At 37.7% G+C, this 23,789-nt stretch overlaps 1 protein-coding gene across 1 annotated transcript in view; it reads right to left on the reverse strand.

The window, feature by feature from the left end:
• The window catches only part of LOC122807521 (solute carrier family 26 member 6-like), a 1,069,142-nt gene that overhangs the window by 120,109 nt on the left and 925,244 nt on the right, over positions 1 to 23,789 (reverse strand). Inside the window, exon 14 of the mRNA XM_044078446.1 lies at positions 6,352 to 6,444. Coding sequence (XP_043934381.1) covers positions 6,352 to 6,444 — 93 coding nt within the window. The remainder of the gene's footprint in view (positions 1 to 6,351; positions 6,445 to 23,789) is intronic.

Below are 23,789 nucleotides of genomic sequence, written 5' to 3' on the forward strand. Positions count from 1 at the left end.
CATTACAACTGTCATGGCAGCAAATGGGGGAATCAGCAGAACCTTAAAACTGAAAAACTATTGAATATAGTGGAACAGGTAAACAACTTCAAGATTTGGGAGTGGTGGTCTGAATGAGAAGGTTAAAGCTAGAAAGAGAGGTGCTGCAGCCAATAAGCATAAAGTGTCAAAGTAGTATGTTTCAGAAAAATGCTGAAGAAATTTATAAGTAAGGTGTACAAAACAGTGGTGTGACAAGTACTTCTGTGGGGTATACACATTTGGAAAATGAAGGCAGTGCAGTTCAAGAAGTTTCAGGTGATGGAGACAAAGTGCCTTTAATGAGTAGTTTGATGCACACTGTAAGACAGATGAAGACATGAGGACATCAGGCCTGGTGTCAGACTGTCATGCAACAAACAGAATTAAGCTCTGAAAATGTAGAAAGTAAGGCTTTTAAATAATGGTAAGAAAGTATTCAACCTAATATCAACCAGCCAGTCTTGTTACATCAAGGTAAAAGAAGTCCTCATATTTTTTCATGGAATTACTGAACATATGTTTTGAAAATGCCATGGTAAACAAGGATTTTAAAAATGATAAAAACTGATTACTAATCTCTCTTTCATGGTAACTGCATCATTTGGAATATGCACATTTAGCAAAATATATTAGTTAGTTATACCTTAAGCAATACTGGATAAAGTTATTTTTAAACAGAAAGAAACTGAATACTATGGGACAAAAGGGTAAACAGAAAAATGTCTGGATCACTACTTCTAGAAAAGAAGCTATTATGATAATGACTATATTCAGGGGACCATAACAGAACATCACATCTCCATTAGTCAAGACAGAAAACTGAAACTAAAATAACATAGTCGACGTAGAAACCAATAGAGTGCAACTCAAAATGCAACAAAATGCTAAAATACAGTCGGATTTGCAAATAGCACTCAGTGTGGAGGCTTGGCCTCCACTACAAGACCTAAACCTCCAAGGCCACGCAGCCTTGGCAAACTTGGAAAACTGAAGAGAGCAAAAACACATTTTCCCCTCTTCTGCAAGTCACATGACATCACAGTAGGTAGAGGGCTTGTGACAAAGCAACCTCATATTTTGATGAAACAAGACACCAATATGATAAGATTTTACAAAAGAACACATGATAAATACTACTGTTCCCTTGTATTGTGTCTCAGGAGGCTGTTTGTGGACCCCCCCCCCCAAAATGTATAACTTTAAAATTCTAGCCTGGCAATGATAAGCCTATGTCGCATTATAATTTCAAAGTTGGACTGAATATGGTAAAACATTATGGACTCTTTTTCTAAACTTCTTTTCAAGAGTCTGGAAAACATTCAATGACAATTTATTAAATTAATTATGGGAAAAGGAAATTTGAATTACATGGGGCCCAGGGGGACTGTTGGCGAATTATCAATGTGAACCAAGTTATTGCTCGGTATCAAAGGAAAACTTTGATAGTTCAAATTCTCACAAAGACCAGTTTGGTTGATTAGATCTCATTTTGCTGTTAGGAAAGCATGACAAGAGAGTATCCAATGTTCTGTTGTTTTTTTTTTCAAGCTGCTGCCTGCTTAAAATAATGTTGTCTACCATAGGAGACCGTACCATGTTTTAAATCTCCCTCTCCTTCTTCCCAGTTCAGCTGAAAATCTGTGATACACATTAATGTTCTCCTCATTGGGGCCGTACAATTGCAGAACATAACATTTCCAGTGGGATTTTAAGCTAGAATCTGTAGTTTTGTTATCTTTGTGCTGTTCTAGACTATTACTAAGTAATGCAATTGACCCTCTTTTAACTGTAGCTGCAACCACAGCGGTTCTTCATCTTATCTGTGTTTTAGTAATCACATTTAAGGCAGATCTTCTGAGTTTTGTTTCTTACAGGAAAGCAATTTGTTTATAATTCTGAGATAATTTATTCAGCATAACAATTCCATTAACCTTGGTTTTACACATGTTGACATTCCAGGGTATGATCCTAAGTTTGGCCTGGTTCTCCCTTACCATTTTGTTGAGTCAAGTTGAATAAAGCTAAAGAAACACTCAATAAAAGATTCAAGTAGTAAAATTATTTTTTGCAGTAATACCAACTTCTTCACATTACCAGTTGGCTCTAAACATATTCTACCTGGAGGAGAAAATGTATTGGGCATGAGTATGACTAAGCTGCTTGCAAAGGGTAACTTTCTAGATCCTGTGAAATAAAAACAATCTGGCTTCAGAAGAAAATGTACAAACATTGCATGTGAGCATTACCAGAAAGTTACATGGGGGTATTTAAATGCACATATACTTATGTATATCCTCTCTGTACATACCTTATAACTACTTAGTACAAGAATTCTTGACAAAGCCAAAATATCAGGGGTACAAAGGCCCCAAACTAGAGACATGTTTTAAATATTGATATTATAAACTCAATTGCTAGAATAATAGGTGTTGTATCATCATTCATTTCCTGAAAGATAAAAGGTCTGCAACTCAAAACCTCTGTCATTATTTACTGACATCAATCCTCAGTGATGTACCAGCAAACAATATTTTTGAGTATCAGACTGAGAATACAAAACAAAAAACTCAATATTTTGTGAAATTATGGACAACTGAAAGGTATGTCTTTACACATGGTAAATCAACATTTCTATGTTGCCATGTCATAGGGTAATTACTGTGTGATCAAGCGTTTTCCAAATACGTTGTATAACTGCAAAAAGCAAATGAACTTAGAAACATGTCTTATTTAATTTTATGCAGTGAGTACAGACTTAAGCTAGTACTGACTCTCCTAAATGAGCTATTGTATTTCTGAAACTTATCCAAACTAGAGAACAATTTTTAAATGGTAACATAACAGTCCCTTTATTAACTAATATGTTGTGAAAATACACATGTATGGTATACTATAATGCCCCTACTTCAGTGTCAACTCTTTATGAGCTACCAGACATGCTTAAAAATAGATCAGTGGCATGTCTGCAGGGCAAAGGACAGTTTACATATTTAATTAATCTCCCAAATAGTCAACTATTTCATGCTACAGTGTACTCTAAATGAACCCTTAAAGTACTAGACCACTTATCAGTGCAGCTCATGAAAATATCTTTTAAATCAAAATAGAAATATTCAAATATGTTATGGCTGAGCACATTTCACAAAACAGTAAATGTGTAGACCATCATAATTCAGCTTAAGATGGAAATGTTAGTATTTATAAAAATTAATCATTTACCAGGTCATAGCCACGGGATCACATATAATGCTTCCCTATGCTGTATTTAGCTGTAGAAATGTTTGCCGTTTCCCTAAAATTAATATCACAGTCATCTCTAACCAAAAGAGTAATAAGGATGAAACATAACGCAGACATTAAATCACTGGTAGTTCTGCACTTCATATCCCCCAGTGTTCTGAAATTTCATAGAATATTTAAAGATGCAGGGGTGAAGGGGATCCATACATAATGGAAATGTAAAAAAAAATCGCCAAAACAAAATTGCCACTGACTCTAAAGACAACCACAAAGCATTCTATAGCTATGTCAAGAATCTTAATGGCAACACTCAGATCTGCACTGAGTTACAGCACAATGACACTAAATATACGGAACCAACTGATATTGCCAACATCCTGGCAGATAGGTTCAGTGCTAACTTTACCCCCCTCTCACCCCCTAGACGGCCCATCTCTATACTGGAAGAATGCAAAGTTCCTGTAATCATGGCTGCACAGGTAAAAAACACACTCTCCAAAGCCAAGAACACAGCATTCATGGGGCCTGACAATATCCCAGGCTGCCTTTTACATGAACTACAGAATGAACTGGCACCCCACCTAAGTACCATATTCAATCATAGCCTCACCTCAGGCTTTGTGCCCACTGAATGGTGCACTGTGACAGTTATCCCAATCCACAAAGGGGGAGCCATGATGGACCCCGGTAACTACCACCCCATTAGCCAGATGAGCCTGGTCTGCAAGGCCATGGGATGTTTCATCATGGAACTCATAAACAAAGACATTGGTAATCTCCAAACTCTGGACCCCACCCAGTTCGGGTTTGTAAAAGGCAGATCATGTCTCCTTAAACTGATAGACTTCTTTAAAGCAGTCACCAATGCCATGGGTGAGGTTAAGGTGGTTCACACAGCCTATCTAGATCTTGCCAAGGCTTTTGACACCATCCCCCACTCTGGAATTATAGATAAACTCACTAAACTAGATGCAAATCCCTATGCCACAAGATGGGTTGCCAACTGACTCATGGACAGAACCCACACTGTGAAAGTATCAAACTCCAAATCCGATTTCAGACCAGTGAAAAGTGGAGTACCACAGGGTTCAGTCCTGGGTCCTCTCCTGTTTGGTATTTACTTCTCAGAAGTACAGGCTAACACAGAAGGTCTTTGGCTAATGAAGTCTGCAGATGACTGCAAACTAGGAGGTATAATCGAAACTCCTAACGATGTGGACATGCTACAAAAGGGCCTCACTGAGACAGATACCTGGTGTCAAAGCCATGGCCTCATGCTCAATGCCAAAAAGTGTATTGTCATCCCCTTTGGTAAATACTCTGTACCCATGAACTACCACATAGGTGGTAGTCTACTTAACACCAAAAGTGTGATAAGAGACCTTGGGACACAGGTGGACAGTAGTCTCTCCTTTGATAATCACATTGCCACAGTGGTCAGGAAATCCTTCTATGTGGCACACCTCATCACAAAAGGTTTCTCATCCAGACAAAAGAGGTCATTCTTCCCCTCTACTCATCACTCATTAGACCCATTATAGAGTACAACGCCCCTTTTAGTATGTACCTCACAAGACATCTACAACAACTGGAAAGGCCACAGAAATACCTCACAAAGAGGACTACTGGCCTCAAACAGATGCCCTACACAGACCATCTCAAAAAACTCCAGCTTTACCCCATCGCATATCGCTTATTCAGAGGCAATCTCTGCCTAACATACAAAGCTATGTCAAACCCAGAGTTGTTGGACATGCTCCACTTAAAGAAATCCCAATCCCTCCAAGCTACACACTCGAGGGACCTAAACTTTGCCACCACAATAAACAGAACATGATTGAGGGATAGAGTCCTGTCCCAGAGACTTCCCATACTCTGGAACAGACTACCTATCTATATCAAACAGAGCTCCTCATTAGCATTCTTCAAAAAAAAAAAAATCTTGATGATTGGATGGGAAATAGGAAATTCACCCTGGGGATCACTTCTGTGGCTCTGCTCGACAGGGGCACAGGAAAATAATTTTCTTGGGTTGCGAAAGCCAGGGTACCTTTTTGGCTAGGCTTATATAGGCCCTAGGGCCAATAGCCTAGAACCTTGATAAATAAACTGTCAACTGACTACCATATAGCATCACATCAAAAGTCTGAATTTTTTTCTATTTAGCATACCCGATCTCCAACAGTATAATATCTAGGTCAACAGGAAGATATCATCTCTATATTTTGCTCTAATTAGACAAATTATAGAGTACAGTTCTCTATTTTGTATGTACTTGTCCAGACACATCATATAACTAAAAAGACAATTACAGTTTGTAACTTAAAATATTACTGGTTCAAAGTTCTATCTATATACTTGGTCTATTATAGACTCTTATCAAGAGACTGATGTTTTTCTGCTTGAGCTGCACTCCCTCCCCACTGCTGTTTGCCTAAGCACATATCTGAGTTCAAGTATGAGCAGCAGCCAACGTGAGCAACAAGGCATTCAGGTCCTTGGCTTCTAGATAATGGTTTTCAAACTCCTGGGACTTGAGCACCTGTAGTGAAGCTGTAACTAACTGCAAGAGTGAAACAGCAAACTGAAATGTTAAAAATATGCATTAGAAAAACTGCTATAAACAACTTTTCATATATATATATATATATATATATATAGTTATATATATATATATATATATATATATGTATATATATATATATATATATATATATATATATATATATATATATATATGCATACACACACACACACACACACACACACACACACACACACACACACACACACACACACACACACACACACATATATATATATATATATATAAATATATATATATATATATATATATATATATATATATATATATATATACAGACATAATGTGCTCTAGCCTGCTCAATTGCTTCAGATAGCTTATTCTTACTACTTAGAAACTATACATTTTGTGACCACCTGTTCCACAAACATGTCAGATCTATCAGGCACGCCTACTAAGTGCAGCACTTGTACTCAAGTAAGGTCCTCTTTCAATTAAATTTTGCTCTTCAAGAAAAAACTTTCTGTACTCTACCAGCCACTTACCTTCTTTTTGACAGCCTCTGAATAGAGGTCAGCATTTGCAAAGTAGACAGTAGCTGAGGACTGAATAATTTTAATGCCTGGTATTTCTTCAATCTGAAAAAGAAATAGAACTTGCATGAATGAGTAGGGTTTAATGAACATTAGCAAAGTACTACAGAAACTGAACTCGGGTGGATGGGAGAAATAGCACACTTAAAGATGCATACCATTCAGGTAAAGGCTAAGGGGATGAAAAAGTTAGTAGTACAAGATTCAGTCATCAATTATGGGTTTGATTCCCCTACTTTCATCCTGTATATTGTTTGATCCCTGGTCAAGTCATTTAAACAGACCATTTGTCTCAGATCACCTGGGGAAGGTTTCTGTACATCTTGTGAAGAGCAAACATGATGAGGTTCTAACTCTCCAAATGCAATTCGCATCTATATTAGAACATCGAAGTTTCAAAACTTTGAATGTTCTAATATCGACCCCTATTCACTGAACGCTTACAACATTGAACATGCAGAAAAGTTAATTTTTTCCTAGGGAAAAAATTTGCTGTTCCAAAACACATACACACAACACAAGCACACCAAACAAACAGCAATCCACACACATACACCTAAAATCTTACATCTAACCCTACACTAAACTATACATACACCACTAACTATCCACTTACCTTAACTCAAACCCTAACCCTAAGGTCCATCACTATCGCACACTCACCTTACACCTGCCCTAACCCTAACTCACTTACCCTGCCCCAACCCTCACGTCCACACAATCGCACGCATACCTAACCCGCACCCTAACCCTAACTCACCTAACCTGCGCCCAATCGCACTTACCTGAACCTGACCTGTAACTTTCCACCATAGCGCTGAAAATAGCAAAGCGACAGAAACAGAACAACCAAATTCTTTCCCTAGGAAAAACTTTGGTTTTCTGTAGCTTTGTTATTTTCAGCGTTCACTGAATAGGGGTCGATATTAAAACATTCGAAGTTTTGAAATTTTGATGTTCTAATATAGACCCATGAAATTCGACTCTACAATCATTGTTTTCTACAGTACAGCATTGCCAGTGGGGTTTCTAGGAATGTGCTGGGAATAAGTCATTTTTGTAAAAGGATTTATCTGTTCTTCATGATTTGGATGAATGTGGAGTTCATTTGTACAAGTTTGGGGGAGTGGGGCACAAGGGAGCTTCTCCTTACAAACATACCTTACATGTAAGTTGTTCATTGGGTTGATTTCCCAACTACTTGTGCTCAGTGAGTTGGTTCTTTGTGAAGTTGTGTCTTGAGGAGTCATATTGGCTGTCCTGTAGAGCGAAGTGCATCTACTTGTTTTTATCTGGTTAGTAAATATATTCAAACAAAACTCTGCACATTAAAATGCCTACAGCTCATTGTTTTAATCACTGGGGCAAACTGCTGATCACATTCACTCACTGGTTTACATGTATTGCTTGTTTTTCATTGTTAACAGCAGATGCTCAATAGACAGTTGCATTATTAAAGACGTTGTTTACTCATTATACAAAAACAGGATGTAGGGGGAAAACCACATTGATAACTGATCAGCACAAACATATCACAGGGAGTGGTGAGCATTGTACTGCCTATCTAACACTAGAGGAGTGGTTTCCAGCTGTGAAATTGTAATTTTATTAGCCATTTTGGGCTGATTTCGATTTCTATACCTTTCAAATTTCTGGCTTAAAAACATGTATGTTTGTGCATTTTTTTGTATCATGCAGCACTGCAGGGCTACGGTTAAACTATCCCAGGTGCCATAAAGTGTGCTCTTCAAATTTTCCCTTAGAACTAGCTGGTTTCTCAGTAGTAGCACTAAAATCTGAACCCCTGTGAGAAGCACTTGCTCTAGAACCTGCTGGAAAGCACTAGGAAGCTTTAAACTGATCCAAGCACTCAACTCTACTTGTTAATAAGGAGAAATTAATCATAGGCACTAAACAGCCTATAACTGCAAATTACCTTGCAAAGGTAAGGGAAAACAACTCCAGTACTTTACAAAAAAAGCACCTAAACAGACATGTCCAAGGATCAGCTTCCAGTGATTTCTCCTGTCCACCTGGTGAATCTGGGCATACTGAGGCAATGCAGCAACTGCCTCATGTACACAGACAACCCTCTCCTCCTACCACCCAACACCCAAAACTACAACCTGTGAGAGATGCACTTACATAGCCAAACTGGAAGCAAAGCTCTCTCCATCCAAGATTGTGCTAGACAGTCAAGAGGAGAAGGTTAACACCTGCACTACACCTCAAGCAACACATAGCCACACCATCAACATCCACACATAGCAACACTAAACCCACATATGTGGAGGCCCTTAACATTAACCTGCTGAAGCAACAAGGACCTCCGAAGCTGAAATGCAAACAAACACCAGTCACAGCTAAAGTGACACATAGCGCACAACACAAGTGTGCCACCCAACAACAGCCCCTAAGGCAAGATAATGTACCCAACACTTTAGTGATAGGTGACTCTATAGTCAGGCACACTGATGTCCCACTCACCAGGCTGAGCGAGGAGAAAATTACAGTCAGCTGCCTGTTGGGTGCCAGGATCTGCCACATAATGCATGCATTCAAGTCACTCCACAACAAGTACAAATACGACTCTGTCATTGTCCATGTTGGAGTGAATAACTTGAGATGTACCTCCCTGGACTACATGAAAAGAGACATGGAAGAGCTCTCAGATCATGTGGCCCAGGCAGGTATGATCTTAGCCCTAAGTAGCCTTTGCCCAGAATGATACCACAGTATAAGGACAAAATGATTGACTTCAACAATTGGCTAAGCTTCTGGTGACATTCAAAGGGGATTCAGTATCTGTCTGCCTGGGACAACATGATCGACAAACCATGATGCTTTGCCAGAGATGGTCTGCACCTGTCAACCCTGGGATTCAGGTTACTGGCTAAAGCTCTTGCCACACCTATAGTGCCGTTTTTAGGCAAGGTTCAAAGGACAAAACCACCAATGTAACAGACACAAGCACGCAAAATATGAAGGTAATGCTATTCAATGCTAGAAGTCTAAACTTCAAAATGCACTCTCTCGAGGTACTCCTAAAAATGGAGAACATTGATATCTGAGCAGTAACTGAGACCTGGTTAAGACTCCAGAGACCACCCCTGCAATACCAGGCTACAACTCTTACCACACTTTTCGGCCACCAAACCAAGACCTAAACACTAAAGGTGGAGGAGTGTCCATATTCACCAAGGATATTCATACCTCCAGGCTAGTTGCCTAACACAATGCATCTGAAATTCTCCAGGTGCAACTACCACTAGGCAAGACTGCAATCCAAATTGTAGCTTGCTACAAATCCCCCACCATGCCCTAAGATTCTCACTACAACTATCTAAACATACTGGAAATATTAGGATACAACCAAACACCCTAATACTGGGTGATTTCAACTACCCACCCATTAACTGGGAAAACTACTCGGGTACCAACATCTTTTCCAAATGGTTCTTGGAATTCATAAATTCCAGTGCCCTGGATCTTCTAATCCATTGTCCCACCAGGGGCTCCAGTATCCTAGACCTGGTCATTACCAACATGGGAGATAGATGCTCCACACCAATGGTCACCCCTTCATTGGTCAGGTCTGACCATAAGCAAATCACCCTTGACATCCACATCCCACCCCCACCCCCCAGTAAGGAAACCTCCATAAAAACTTCTCCAAAGCCAACTTCATGCTGCCTAAGTCAGAAGTGACAAATGTCATGGCACCTGTGCAGACGGGAGCTGAAAGTTCGACTGCTGAATCCAACACTAAGGCACTGTACAAGCATATTCACTCATGCATGAATCGTGCCATCCCAAATAGAACCAAGATGCTCTCCTCCAAAAAAAGGAAGCCAGTCTGGTGGTCCCCTGCCATAAACAAGCTATACAACAGAAGGAAGAAATTCTTGCAGAAAAGAGGAAAATCCCCGAATGCAAAAACTTCAAATCCCAGAATGCAAAAACTTCCTTACCAGCCTCAGTAAGAAGCTGAGATCCCTCATAATATCCTCCAAAGCTAGTTACAAAAATAAAATTGCCAAAGATTCCAAAGGCAACTACAAGACATTCCATAGTTATATCAAGAATTTAAATGGCAATGCTCAGATCTGCTCTGAGCTACAACAGAATGGCATTAAATATACTGATCCAAAGGATATTGCCAATATCCTGGCAGATTGATTTACTGCCATCTTCACCCCCTCTCACCCCCTAAAGGGCCCATCTCAATACCAAAAGATTGCCAAATTCCAGTAATCACGGCCACACAGGTAGAAACCGCACTCTCCAAAGCTAAGAATGCAGCATCCATGGGACCAGATGACATCCTAGGCTGTGTACTACATGAACTACAAAATGAACTGGCACCTCACCTAAATGTCATGTTTAATCATAGCCTCACCTCAGGCTTCGTGCCCACTGAGTGGCGCTCAGCTACATTTATCCCACTCCACAAGGGTGGATCCACCTTGGATCCTGGGAACTACCGTCCCATCAATCTTATGAGCCTGATCTACAAGGACATGGAACGCATTATCATGGAACTTATAAACAAAGACATTGGCAAACTTCAAACACTGGACCCCACCCAGTTTGGGTTCGCGAAGGGCCAATCTTGTCTCCTGAACCTGATTGACTTCTTCAAATCAGTCTCTAGAGCTGTGGACGAGGGTAAAGTGGTCCACACAGCCTATCTGGACCTCTCCAAAGCCTTTGACACCATCCCCCACTCTGGAATCATAGATAAACTTACTAAGCTGGGCATAAATCCCTATATCACTCAATGGGTTGCCAACTGGCTTACTGACAGAACCCAGGCTGTAAAAGTAGCTGACTTCAATTCCAGCTCCAGACAAGTGACAAGTGGAGTACCTCAGGGTTCAGTCCTGGGACTGCTCTTGTTCAGCATCTACTTCTCTGAAGTACAGGCCAACACTAAGGGACTCTGGCTAACAAAGTTTGCAGATGACTGCAAACTGGGAGCCATTAGTGAATCCCCAAACGATGTGGATATTTTACAAAAGGGCCTTACAGAAACAGATGCTTGGTGCCAGATCCATGGGCTCAAGCTTAATGCCAAGAAATGTATAGTTATCCCCTTTGGGAAAAAACATGTACCCATGAATTACCACATAGGTGGCAGTACACTAAACACTGAAAATGTGATGAGAGACTTAGGGACACAGGTGGACAGTGGTCTCACCTTCAATAACCACATCACCACAGCAGTCAGGAAATCCTTCTATGTGGCACACCTCATCACTAAGGGATTTTCATCCAGAAAAAAGGAGGTCATTGTCCCACTGTACTCATCCCTCATTAGGCCCATTATAGAGTACAATGCCCCATTTGGTATGTACCTCACAAGACATCTGCAATAGCTGAAAAGGCCACATAAATACCTCACTAAAAGAATCACAGGCCTAAAGCAGATGCCCTATGCTGACCGTCTAAAAAAACTCCAGCTATACTCTGTGGCATATTGTCTACTCAGAGGCTATATCTGCTTAGCATACAAGGCCGTGTCAAACCCTGAGCTGTTGGACATCCTCCACTTAAAGAAATCCCAATCCCTCAAAGCCACATGCTCCAGGGATCTAAATCTTGTCATCACAATAAACAAAACATGCTGGAGGGATAGGTTCCTGATCCAGAGACTCCCCATACTCTGGAATAAACTGCCCATACATGTCAACATGTCAAGCAGAGCACCTCCTTGGCCCTCTTCAAAAGGAACCTTGACTGTTGGATTGAAGATAGGAAATTCACCCTGGGTATCACATCAGTCACCCTGCTAGACACGTGTCCAGGGAAGTAAATATTGTGGGAAGAAATATCCGGGGAATTGTTTGGCTAGGCTTGTATAGGCCCTAGAGCCAATAGCCTTGAACCATTGAACCAGCCTATGAACCTATGAGCATGACATGAGGGCTACTTTTTGCTTGTCTATCAGTGTAACTCCAGTGTTTATATCCATAACACATGTGGAACTGATAGCACTGGTGTAAAAGTGCTCCTGCTAACCTTTCAATGTGTTCCATCTTAACAACGCTCATCCTTACTGTTCATTATGTTCCATCCAACACTTATCTCACTAGATGGGAAAATGGATGTCAGAGTCTGCTAGAACATTAAAATCCTTGTTAGTGGATGTTAGAGAGCTAAAGATGTTAATTTTATTCTTAGAGGGTAAACACACTGGCAGCAAAAGCAGTGATAAATATATATTTCAACCTGTCTTTCATGCTGAAAGTAGAAAGTTATTTCACTTATCATACTGCTTTGTGTATCTAGGGGCTGATTCAGCACTAGACTGGCATTTAATAACTGTAGGTGTTGTGCTGATGGTTCCAGGGTAGTTTGTGTTTTCTGTATGCTCAAAGTGTCTAACTTTATTGAATTGCTGGTCCACGATTCCAGGATATATTACATTTATTTAAATAGACCTGCTGCATATTGCAGTTCATATGTTTTGTAACTCTGAACACAAAGGGCTATATTTTTTGTTTTTAGTGTATTTTTCATGGCCTTCATTGGAGATATATAGATAAAGAACCTTCAAAAATAGAACAGTCTCTAGGAAAGTGCTGTCAGTCGCTTAGCCAATAACTGACCTACAATGCTCTGTTATGAATATTTTGGGTGACCATATTCAGTACTATATAATGGAATGAATTACTAGTGAGTAAAGGCAACTACACACATGCTCAAGAAATGATAAATAAAAAGAGAAATATTTTCTTGAATAGTAGACTACCAGATTTTTTTCTGCAGCAATCAAACTGGGAAACAGAATTATGCCTTATTCCTATCTAATATTAGATTAAACCTTGTGTATCCAGTGAAGTTATTGACACCGTAGGCTGAGAAACAGGTGCAAGGCCTGCCTCTAGATTATAGTTGAACAGGAAAACTAGCCTAACTGTAATGCTGAAGAGCTAAAGCACATGTAAAATAGATAGTTGCAGTCTGACACTATGTTAGATGCTGGACTGGACAGTGTTAAACAACATTGTGAGATGCATCTGTAATCTCACCTCCTTCCACATTTGCTCTTTGTATGGCATTATAGTCACTTCTTAAAGCAGTCTTAATCTTAAGGAGACATTGTATTACTGAAAAACAAAAGTTATGTACTCGCCATAATGATGCATCTGTGTTGTTTAGTTTCATTCTGATAGTCTCAGAGATCTGACATTGGATCCGACCTGGCCACTTTTACCAGACTTACAGATACAGCTCTTGAGCTCCTCCCTTTACCCACAACGGACCATTCTTCTGGTATACATGAGATCGAGTTTGTTTCCCCAACAGTATCATATATATATATATATATATATATATATATATATATATATATATATATATATATATATATATATATATATATATATATATATATATATACGACACTCTAATATAAAATTAGAAACAAGATAAGAGCATACAGAAAGATTGGAGCTCACAGCAAGGAACAGATGAGTTTATTTTATTTATTTATTTTTACATTTGTTAACCGGGTTTGTCTGTCTGGGTTCTTAGAAGCCCTTTTTCAGCAGAGACCCTAGGAGAAAAGCTCCCAAAAAAAAAAAAAAGTTTTAAATAAACAAATAGTAAGAACAAAGATAAACACAGATCACATTTTAAGTATACATACTTCTGAAGTAATTACATAGCATGCAATAAAGGAATATACAGAATGGATGGAAATACAATACAATACATATATGGAAATTTTCCCGTAGTATGGCAAAAAACTAAGCAAAAATATGGTAAGACTAAGGTCAATACATTGCTGAACCAAGGTACTAGCCATGAAGTAAATAAATATACAGATAAAGTTGTGTGGACTTTGGAAGTTAAATAAATTAAAGAACAGTAATAAGGGATTAAGGGAACAGAGTGTAACATGAGCAAACTAGTATGGAATATGACTGAAAAAAATATGTAGGTAGTAGTAAGATAGAGCGCTAGAAGTGATACAGTTAAGTTAGATTATCCCTGAATGTTTCTTGGGTATTATTTTAGAGCATGAACATATCCAATTTGATAGGAAAAAAAAGATTTAAGCTGTTTCTTGAAGGCATTTGTGTCTTTAAGTAGTCTAAGGGCTAAAGGGAGTGTGTTCCATTTTTTTGCAACTGAGTGACAATAGAGTATTTTCCCAAAGGTTTTGCTTGGCTTATGAACTTCAAGAAAGTATTGATTAGTACTTCTTAGTGGGCATTGAGGAGTATAAAGTGCCAGAGAATTTGCAAGGAATGGGCAAGATTTAGGATTGTTTAGTATATTGTGGGCTATAAGGAGTTGGGATTGAGGCAGTAAGTTGGAAAATTCAGGCCAGTGTAAAGCCTTTAATGAGAGGCAGTGATGGGATTTGTAAGGCTGATTTGCAGCAAATCTGGCTACTTTGTTGTATGTGGTTTCTAGTTTGGATATTAGGTTTCTCTGTAGATGGGTAAGAATAGGTGAAGCATAGAATAGGAATGATAGAAGCACGGATTGGGCAAGGGATGGCCTGGATGCACAGGGAAGAAAGTTTTTGTGACGTTAAAGCAGACCTAGTTTTTGGTGGGGTTTTTTTTTGTTTTTTTTATTGAGCTATGAATGTGATGGTTGAATTTAAGTTCATCATCAATTATTGCTCCAAGGAGTTTTGTTTGGTTGTCAACAGAAATTTTAATTCCATTAAGGGATGTTACGGAAAAGTTCTGTTTTGCATGTTCCAGATTTTTAGGTAGGAAAAGTAGTAGCTCAGTTTTGCTCGCATTTAGCTGGAGTTGGTTGGATTGTAGCCAGTTGTCAACTGAGTAAAGTGAGTGTTATGTAAGGGATTGAAGGTTTACTATGTTGTCAGCAGAGTTGATGATGGTCGAGTCATCAGCATAGTGAATAAGATTGGACTGGGGGCAGGATGAGAAAAGGTCATTGGTAAATACATTGAAGAGGATAGGGCCCAATATTGATCCCTGTAGGACCCCTGTCCTAACTGCTAGAAAGAGGGAGTAGGAAGAGTTCCATCTAACAGCCTGGTGTCTATTAGTGAGGTAATCACAGAACCAGGAGGTGGTGGAGTTTGAAAAGCCTAGGTTGGAGACTTTATGGTGAAGTATGGCATGAGATACAGTGTTGAATGCTTTTGACACGTCCAGAAAGAGGGCTGATGCTATTTTGCTATTATCCCTGACTTGAGCAATGTTATTAGAAAAGGATACAAGAGCAGTAGCTGTGCTGTGTGTGGGGTGTTGTTTTTTTTAACTATACTTTGAATATTTATAGATGAGAGGGTGAGCCTTTTTTGGGGAATAGTATTAGTAATGTATGATGGAGAGGTGGAAGAGAGCACATAGGTGGTAGTGGTATTGAAAGTATTTTGTGGAGAATTGTTAAGTCCTGGGTTGGGGTGCATGTTTCCTGATAGTAACAGGTTAATATGAATAAGGATAATATGAAATTGATTATTGAAGAGAATGGGTGCATGTGTGGATATTTGTTTTTGTGGTCAACATGCTGTTTAGGTGTAAGGAAGTATTTGAATCTATGTGCGGCAATAATGGTGTAGTTCGATAGGGAGAGGGAATGTGAGTAAAGGTAGATGTGTTGTGGTTTGAAGATAAAGTGAGTGTGAGTGATTTGGTGTGTATAACAGTAGTGCTTTGAAAGCATGTGAAAACTGAGTGAAAGAGTAATGCAGTTGAAAGGAGAAGGAGAAATAGTATATTAAGAATAGTAGGCATATTAATAATTAGAGTAGTGAGAGATAGATGAGACTGTTAGTTCAGAGGGTGATGGAATACTATAGGAATGGTGTAAGTGTGAGTACTAAGGGAGTGGGGATTTAAAGAGGTGTGGGTGTGTTGTGTTGTATGACTGGCTAGTGAAGTGGGTGGAGGAGGTGCGGCTAACTATAAAGGAAATTGAGTCAGAGGTGGGCAGGAATGGGGGCAGGGTAGGCGAACAGAGCAGGGTGCACAAAACTAGATGGAACTAGCCCAGGAAAATCAATCAGCCAGGTTACTTCAGGTATGGTAGTTTGCAGCACTTTTACTGTTTGTAAATAACTTCTATGGCCCTGGGTTTGGTTGTTATTAGCAAATGTGTAGGTTTTGCTCTAATTGGTTTTCCCAGTCAAATAAACTTTTTAAGTTGCTTCCAGTAAGGAGTAACAGTCACAACCTGTTTGATTTATTTAAAAAATGCTCAGTGAGACCTAAAAGCAACTGGTGATTGATTTAGAAGTAATTCTGCCACCTAGTGGTATAGCTTGGAACCAAGTCTGCACTGGGGGGGGGGGGGTCGAGCCAATTGTCCCTGCAAGTGTACACTACCTTTACAGCAGATTAAAAGCTAAAGGATATATCCACATTAGCTATGTGGAGTGTTTGTTGCCTATATTAGTAAAAATAATTGATTCATTCTGATGGTACGTACATTTACTTTTGAAACATTTATTCTCAAATGTTTAGGTTGATGCTTGCCTAAAACAGCTTCAGGTTGCAATTGAGGGGACCTCCTGTGGATGAAGCTAACTGTGGAAACTGTTCTGTAAGGGAAGAGACAATATAAGTAATATTAGAAATATTAGGTGGCTGAAAGTAGTGTACTGGAGTTAGATAGAATATGAGGAGTTAGTTACACAATGCCTAATACCTTGTAGCTACTATGCTGAGTTTCAGACATTTAAGATAAGTACAATGTTTGGCATTCAGTTAGCTTTTCTGTATGGTTGACAGGTAACAATGACAGCATTGATAACTTGTACACAGTGGAGAGCCTTTCAAGAATTGAAAACCAAGTTTCTTTCATTCAAGCAAAAACATACTGGCTTTTAAATTACTTTCTTATAGTAACAACTTTAGTAGCTATGCAAGTGCTTGCAGGGTTCAGCTGTTACCGTACGCTATATAATATGTAGTAACACTCTCTCTATACAAGACCAAGAAGTCTAGGGCATATTACTGGAGTAATAGGAGCATGCAAGATATCGTTTTAAGGAGATGGAAGGCTGCACTGAGTGAGGGGGGTGGACGACAGAACAGAGAACATTTTCTGTCGGCAGCCTCAACTCAGAGTCCCATTTGCATCTGCTAAGTTATTAAACAAATATTTGCTAGTAGCTAAAACATAGAGGCTGCGAATTACATTTATGCACTTAATAAAGCAGCAGTCACACACCAGCTATTATCTGACTAAAGCCAGTGTTGCTAGATGTAGGCAGCTACCAGTAAAACATTGTAAACTACTAGTTCTCTATAAAAAAGAATCCTCTTATTTTTCTGGGCAAATAATTGTGATTTAGCAAACACTCACATCAGCTAATCCTTTAACAAGCCCTCATTTGTAATCTCTAGCACATAGCAAGTCAGGTAGAATCAGTCAGCCACATCAGTCTGTAGCATTAACATACACAAAACAAAAGCAGTATGACTACTGTTATTGGGTAAACCAACATTAACAGACACAAAATAAAGGCAATATAACAAATGTTACAAGGTAAACCAGTTTTATAAAAACAAGTTTAGAGGCAATATTAGTCCCCAAAAATACATCCCTTAGGCCTCACTAAGAAAGAGTGAAGGGGTGGAGGGTGGGGATTTGAGGAATAATGAAAATAGACAACACAGATGCATCATTATGGTGAGTATATAACATTTGAATCTGATGCTGTCATTTCCATTCATTCCTCAACTGATGGGACAGAGTCCCCAGCTAGATGAACCTTGGGTGGTCCTTATGGAAGGATATTCCGCAGTACAGCAGAACCAAATGCTGCCCTATTTCCGGATAGTATGCCTAAGTTGTAATGAGCTATAAAGGTATGAGCATTGGACCAAGTGGCAGCTGCACAAATATCATCTATGGATGGTCTTCACCAAAAGGCCAATGAGGTGGCTACAGAATTTGTGGAATGGGCTTTGGGGGGCTTGGATAAATCTAAATATCTTTCTTTATAGACAAAGGATATACAATCAGTTAACTATTCTCCTAGGGTTACTTTAGAAACTGCATTATCCAATTTGTTCCTGGAGAAAGATACAAACAATTGTTCAGATTTCCTGAAATCCTGTGTTCTGTGCCAATAAAATCTATGCTGTTGATATATGTCTGGAAGGTGCAACATATATTCTCCCTTGTTTGATAATTTAGGAAACAACACAGGTAACTTTATATTTAAGTTGGATTTGGAAGCCACCTTAGGTAGAAAGGATGGATTTGTATGTAACAAGACCCTATCCTTATGGAAGATTAAGTATGGAGGTCTTGCAGAGAGGGCTTGGAGTCTAGATACTCATTTAGTAGAAGTTATAGTGGCCAGAAAAATTGTTATCCAGGACAAGAACTAAAGGTCAATCTTACCAGAAGGTTCAAAGGAAGTTTAGGTAACAGTCTGTAAGAGAATAGTCAAATCCCAAGGGGGTGCAGGATCTTTAACTGGGGGCCTGAATAAAAAGGTACCTATAAGGAAGGCCCTGCATATTCTCGAGAAATCCAATGAAAACTGATTTTTTCCTGAGTGACAATTTGAAATGGCTGTTAGCTGAATTTTAATAGTAGAATAGTTTGCCCCATTATTAAAAATGTAGGCCAAAAATCAAGAACTGCTGAGACTAGGGCAGAAAAGGGATCCAAAAGATCATCTGACCTATACATTAATAAATATGAAAACAGCAAATGACTTTCTCCCTATTGTAGACCAGGGAAATAATGTGAGGTACAGGAAAGATGATTGTATAGTTATTCAGTTTGGTCAACTTATAATAAAGATTCTAAACACCCACTGATGGACTTTTTTAAGATGATGCATACTAAAAATGTGAGGCACATTAATATGAATCCGAAGCATGAGCTAAACCTTGTTAGTCTAATGGAGAGTTTAAGAGGTAGTTTGTTCATCTTTTTCAGCAAACTACGAATATGTTATTCCATGGTAGAATGTTTTTGGGTTATATCATTAGGTAATTTTTTATTTGTTTCAAAAGTTTTGTCTGTAGCTGAAGATTTCACATTGTTATATGTAAAGTGTATAATAAGTTCTGTACATTCTGTCATTTCATTATACTTGTGTTTTTTTTTTCTCTTATATAAATGTTTGATTTTAAATGCTTATCTAATATTAATGGACTGAATAATTCAGTAAAGTGGGAGAGTCTGCTGAAATACTTGCAATTACATAATGCTCAAATAGTATTTCTACAGGAAACACATTTACTTAATAAAGATATAAATAAACTTTCATTAAAGAATTATTTGGTTTTAGCAGGTTCTGGCTTTCGCGCTAAAAGAAAAGGCACCCTCATTTTATGGAAGAACTCACCAGTAATGCCGGAAATGAAAGATACCTATGTTGATAAAAATGGTATATTAAGCATTTATAATTGAGTGGAGAATAAATATATATATACATATATATATATATATATATATATATATATATATATATACATTGGTGGACTCTTATTGGATTCCAGGGGTTGGAGCTAAAAATGCAAAAAATTACTTAGACGTTATAGCCTATTACATGAAAGGTGAAGTCATAATGGCTGGTGATTTTAATTGTATTTTATCAGACAAAGATTCCACTACAGCTAGAAAGCTGAGAATCATATCTTTAGCCAACACTTAATGAATTTTGTAAATCTAATGAATTTAAAGGATATATATGAACTAAGGAAAACAAACTCACTTCAATTTACCCATTTTTCATATAGATATGGAACATAAATATTGATAAAATGTTTGTCTCAAACAATCTGTTTTCACATATCAGAGAAGTTTCCATAATTTCATGTCCATTATCAGACCATTATGCTACAATCTTTAATATTGTTTTAAAACTGGCAATCTAATACATCAAAGTAGATTAGCAGCATCCATTATTAAAATAAAAGGATTCAAGGATTAGTATGTTAAACAGATCAAAAATTTCCTAGAAATAAACATGAATGGTAATGTAACTGACATTGTCCTGTGGGATTCACTAAAGGCTTACTTAAATGGAAGAGTTACAAGCTGGTATATTAGTAAAACAAGAGAATGGGACAACAAATTGAATACACTACAGGCCAAAATAGACACACTTCTAAAACCAAATGATCAGTCAGTCTGACCTTAAAAATTTAAATGCAAAATATGTTGAAAGTCTAAATTATAAAGTTTCAATAAACCTTTAAAAACTTAAACTTCAGGTACATTCAGTAAAGCCTTTAAGCTTGCATAAACTTGCTCTTAGATCAAAGAAAATGAATAAACTAAATCAAAGAAATTATAAGACATATAAATAATAAAAACGAAAGTAGAACAGATACTAAAGGTATTCTTGAGGGCTTTAAAATATTTTATAAAAATATAAATGATAATACAAATAACCTAAATAATGACGATATAGTAGAAACTTTTCTAAAGGAAAATATAAATAATAAATTAACAAGTTAAGAAATAAAAAATTGACAAACCATTCATTTTAAGAGAAATAAAAGAGCAAATAAAAAGCTAAAAAATAATAAGGCGTCGGGCTTAGATGGTCATATATGAGAACTATATAAAATACTACCGGATGATGCAGTTAAAATATTAGATAAGCTCTATAGAGAAATAAAAACAACTGCTGAAGTCTGCCCATCATGAAAATATTCACTTATATCACCTATTTTAAAACAAGATAAGGATCCTACAAAATGTTTATCATACACAACCATTTCATTTTAAATGTGGACTATAAGATGTTCATGTCCACTTTAGCTAACAGAATTAATCTACATATACCTAAACTAATTAACAATAAGCAAAATGGGTTTATTTTAAATATATAAGCACATGATAATATAATAAGAATACATACATTAATAGACTATGCAAATAAAAATAAAAAAGAACTTTTTCTCATTAGTCTCGATTTAGATAAGGCTTTTGACTCAGTTAATTGGTCATACTTGTTTAAAACACTTGAAGTGTATAATTTTTCACCTGATCTAATTACATTAATTTTTACGTTATACAATAACTTTTGTGCTTATGTTAAAATAGGTTCTTTTCTTTCTAATTCATTTAGATTACATAAAGGCACAAAACAAGGCTGTCCATTATCACCTTTACTTTTTGCATTAGCTATAAAACCCTAGGGGCCACAGAGGGACAGAGTTCACTTAGTAAATAAACTGACACTGCCTCTCTTTACCCTGACCATCAATTCCCTTTCCTGCCCTTCTGACCAATCCAGTCCCCACAAGATGACTGTAATCCTACCCTTTCACTCTCTCTGTTCATATGTTACTGTCACATACTGTTTAGTTTGCTTTTGTACATGCTGTGGTCCTCATGGCTGCTTGGATAGTTGACCTCCACCAGCTGTCAGCACTACTTATGGGATATAGTTAGAGGCCTCTCCTTTTATGGGTGAACTGGCATTAGTCACTGACGCCCATCCATCCAGCAGATTTTTCTAGCACCTGAGCCATTTAATAAACCCAGGTTATTTGTGTTGTAGTCAAGGCTTTATTCATCTATGCCACAGACATGGCAGTAACTTTAATTTCTTGGCTTTATGTGGAAACTGTCTACATTTGTCTTTTCTGCATCTAGGTATTTAGATTTTTCTTTCTCTCTCTTTTTTGCTAGTAAATGAAGTGTTGGCAAGGAGGAAGAAGTGACAGTTGTATTTCGTGTTCTAAAAAGCCTGTAGTTTATTTCCTCTTCTAGCTCAGGTTTTCAAATACATTACAATGTTCATAATCTTCAGCACTGTAGATTCCTCTCACAAAGTAAGCACTCTGGGTGGAAATCTACTGGAATAAACCAATGTCTATAAGAGCGCTTGTTGCCCACTTTTTCTTGGAATATCAGGCTGTTTTGAAGATAAAAAATGCATCAATATACTTAACATTGGTAAGAATGACTTAGGCTAGAAAGTGACAAATGAACACTGACATTAACACAAATGACTGCTACTTCATACAGGAGAAAAAATAAGAAAGTGCACACTGTTTTGCAGATGGTTTTCCATCTACTGTCCACACATGATACTGCAATCATGTTTTAGAGATGTTAGATTGTTAAAAAGATCTGGCCAGAAGAGCGATATCCATCTTTCAGTATCAGTAAAACCCAATCAAGTAGTGATTTTCTGAAGTGGTGATCTTTACAATAAATATCTAACTTTTCATTAACCCTAAACATAAAATAAACCGAACCCAAAGGTAGTAATAAATCTGACCCCAATAGTTACGGTTAAGGCTAAAGTTGTGCTTAGGCAAGACCTTTAGTGTCACTTTAATTGTAACTATAAGCCTAACTCAAACATATCTGTATGCTATTAAGGTTAGGTTTAGAGCTGGATTATGTGATATGCTTCACTTTGATAGCCATTCTAAGCCTAACTTAGCCCTCACTTTAAGTATAGCTTTAAATATAAACCTAATGATACAACAATTAATTATATGGCTATGATTACAAATAAGGTGACAAGAGTGAAGCGTAAGACCCATATCAATCATAAACCTAATCCTAACCTTTATAGTGTTAAGATATGGCAACGTTTAACTTGGATGTAAGGTTAGGACTAAGAGTATGATTAAACTTAGGACATAACTATATTGAATGTTGTTTTAGGCTTAATTCAATCATTATTGTAAGGTTTAAGCCCTAACCCAAACATAATTTTAACCATTGGCCACTACTGAACATCAATCACATTAGAATTATGGTGAAAGGCATTTTGAATTTGTTTAGACTTAGTGTAATGGTCTGAGTATAGATGAAGCCCTAAACCAAATGCAGTGTTAAGCCATCAATTCCAATTCTGCCTCTAGGCTTAAATGACTTAAGATCTGGGTTAAAGATAGGTCTGGGTTATGTTTAGGCCCTAATTCATCCCCATTTTATTTTATTTATTTAGGTTCCTGAGGTATCTTACAAATAAAAGTATAAGAAGAAGCAGCAAAGTAGAAAACAGTTCAAGTATCTCAGTCATTAAATGAATAACAATGGAACAGATTCTGGATTCTAAAACAGTGTTTTTTGATTAGATTAAAAAATGAGTCTAACAGGCACTTTTGAAGAAGGCCTCATTAATACATGTCTGGATCAGGGAACTTGATTGATTTCACAGAATCATAGCTGGTTAGGTAAATGACTGCCTTTAAATAATATCTAAACCAGCCATGGGGAAAAATTACACGCTCCTCACTTGAAGCTCTAAGGGGCTTCATCCATAAGAAAGGCACAAGGAGTTATTTTAAACTGTCGTAACTGTCATAGATGGAGTAGACATAAAAGTTTAACACTAAAATCTTAAGAACAGACCTAGAAGTACCTGCAGCCAGGTCAGATCCTTTAGTGCAGGCATAATGAGACAAGTGTGAGAAGCAGCTACCAAATCCAGACTGCTAAATTTTGGA

This window comes from Protopterus annectens, chromosome 7.part1, assembly GCF_019279795.1.
Source record: "Protopterus annectens isolate FY-2018-M chromosome 7.part1, PAN1.0, whole genome shotgun sequence".
Classification (NCBI taxonomy): Eukaryota; Metazoa; Chordata; order Ceratodontiformes; family Protopteridae; genus Protopterus; species Protopterus annectens.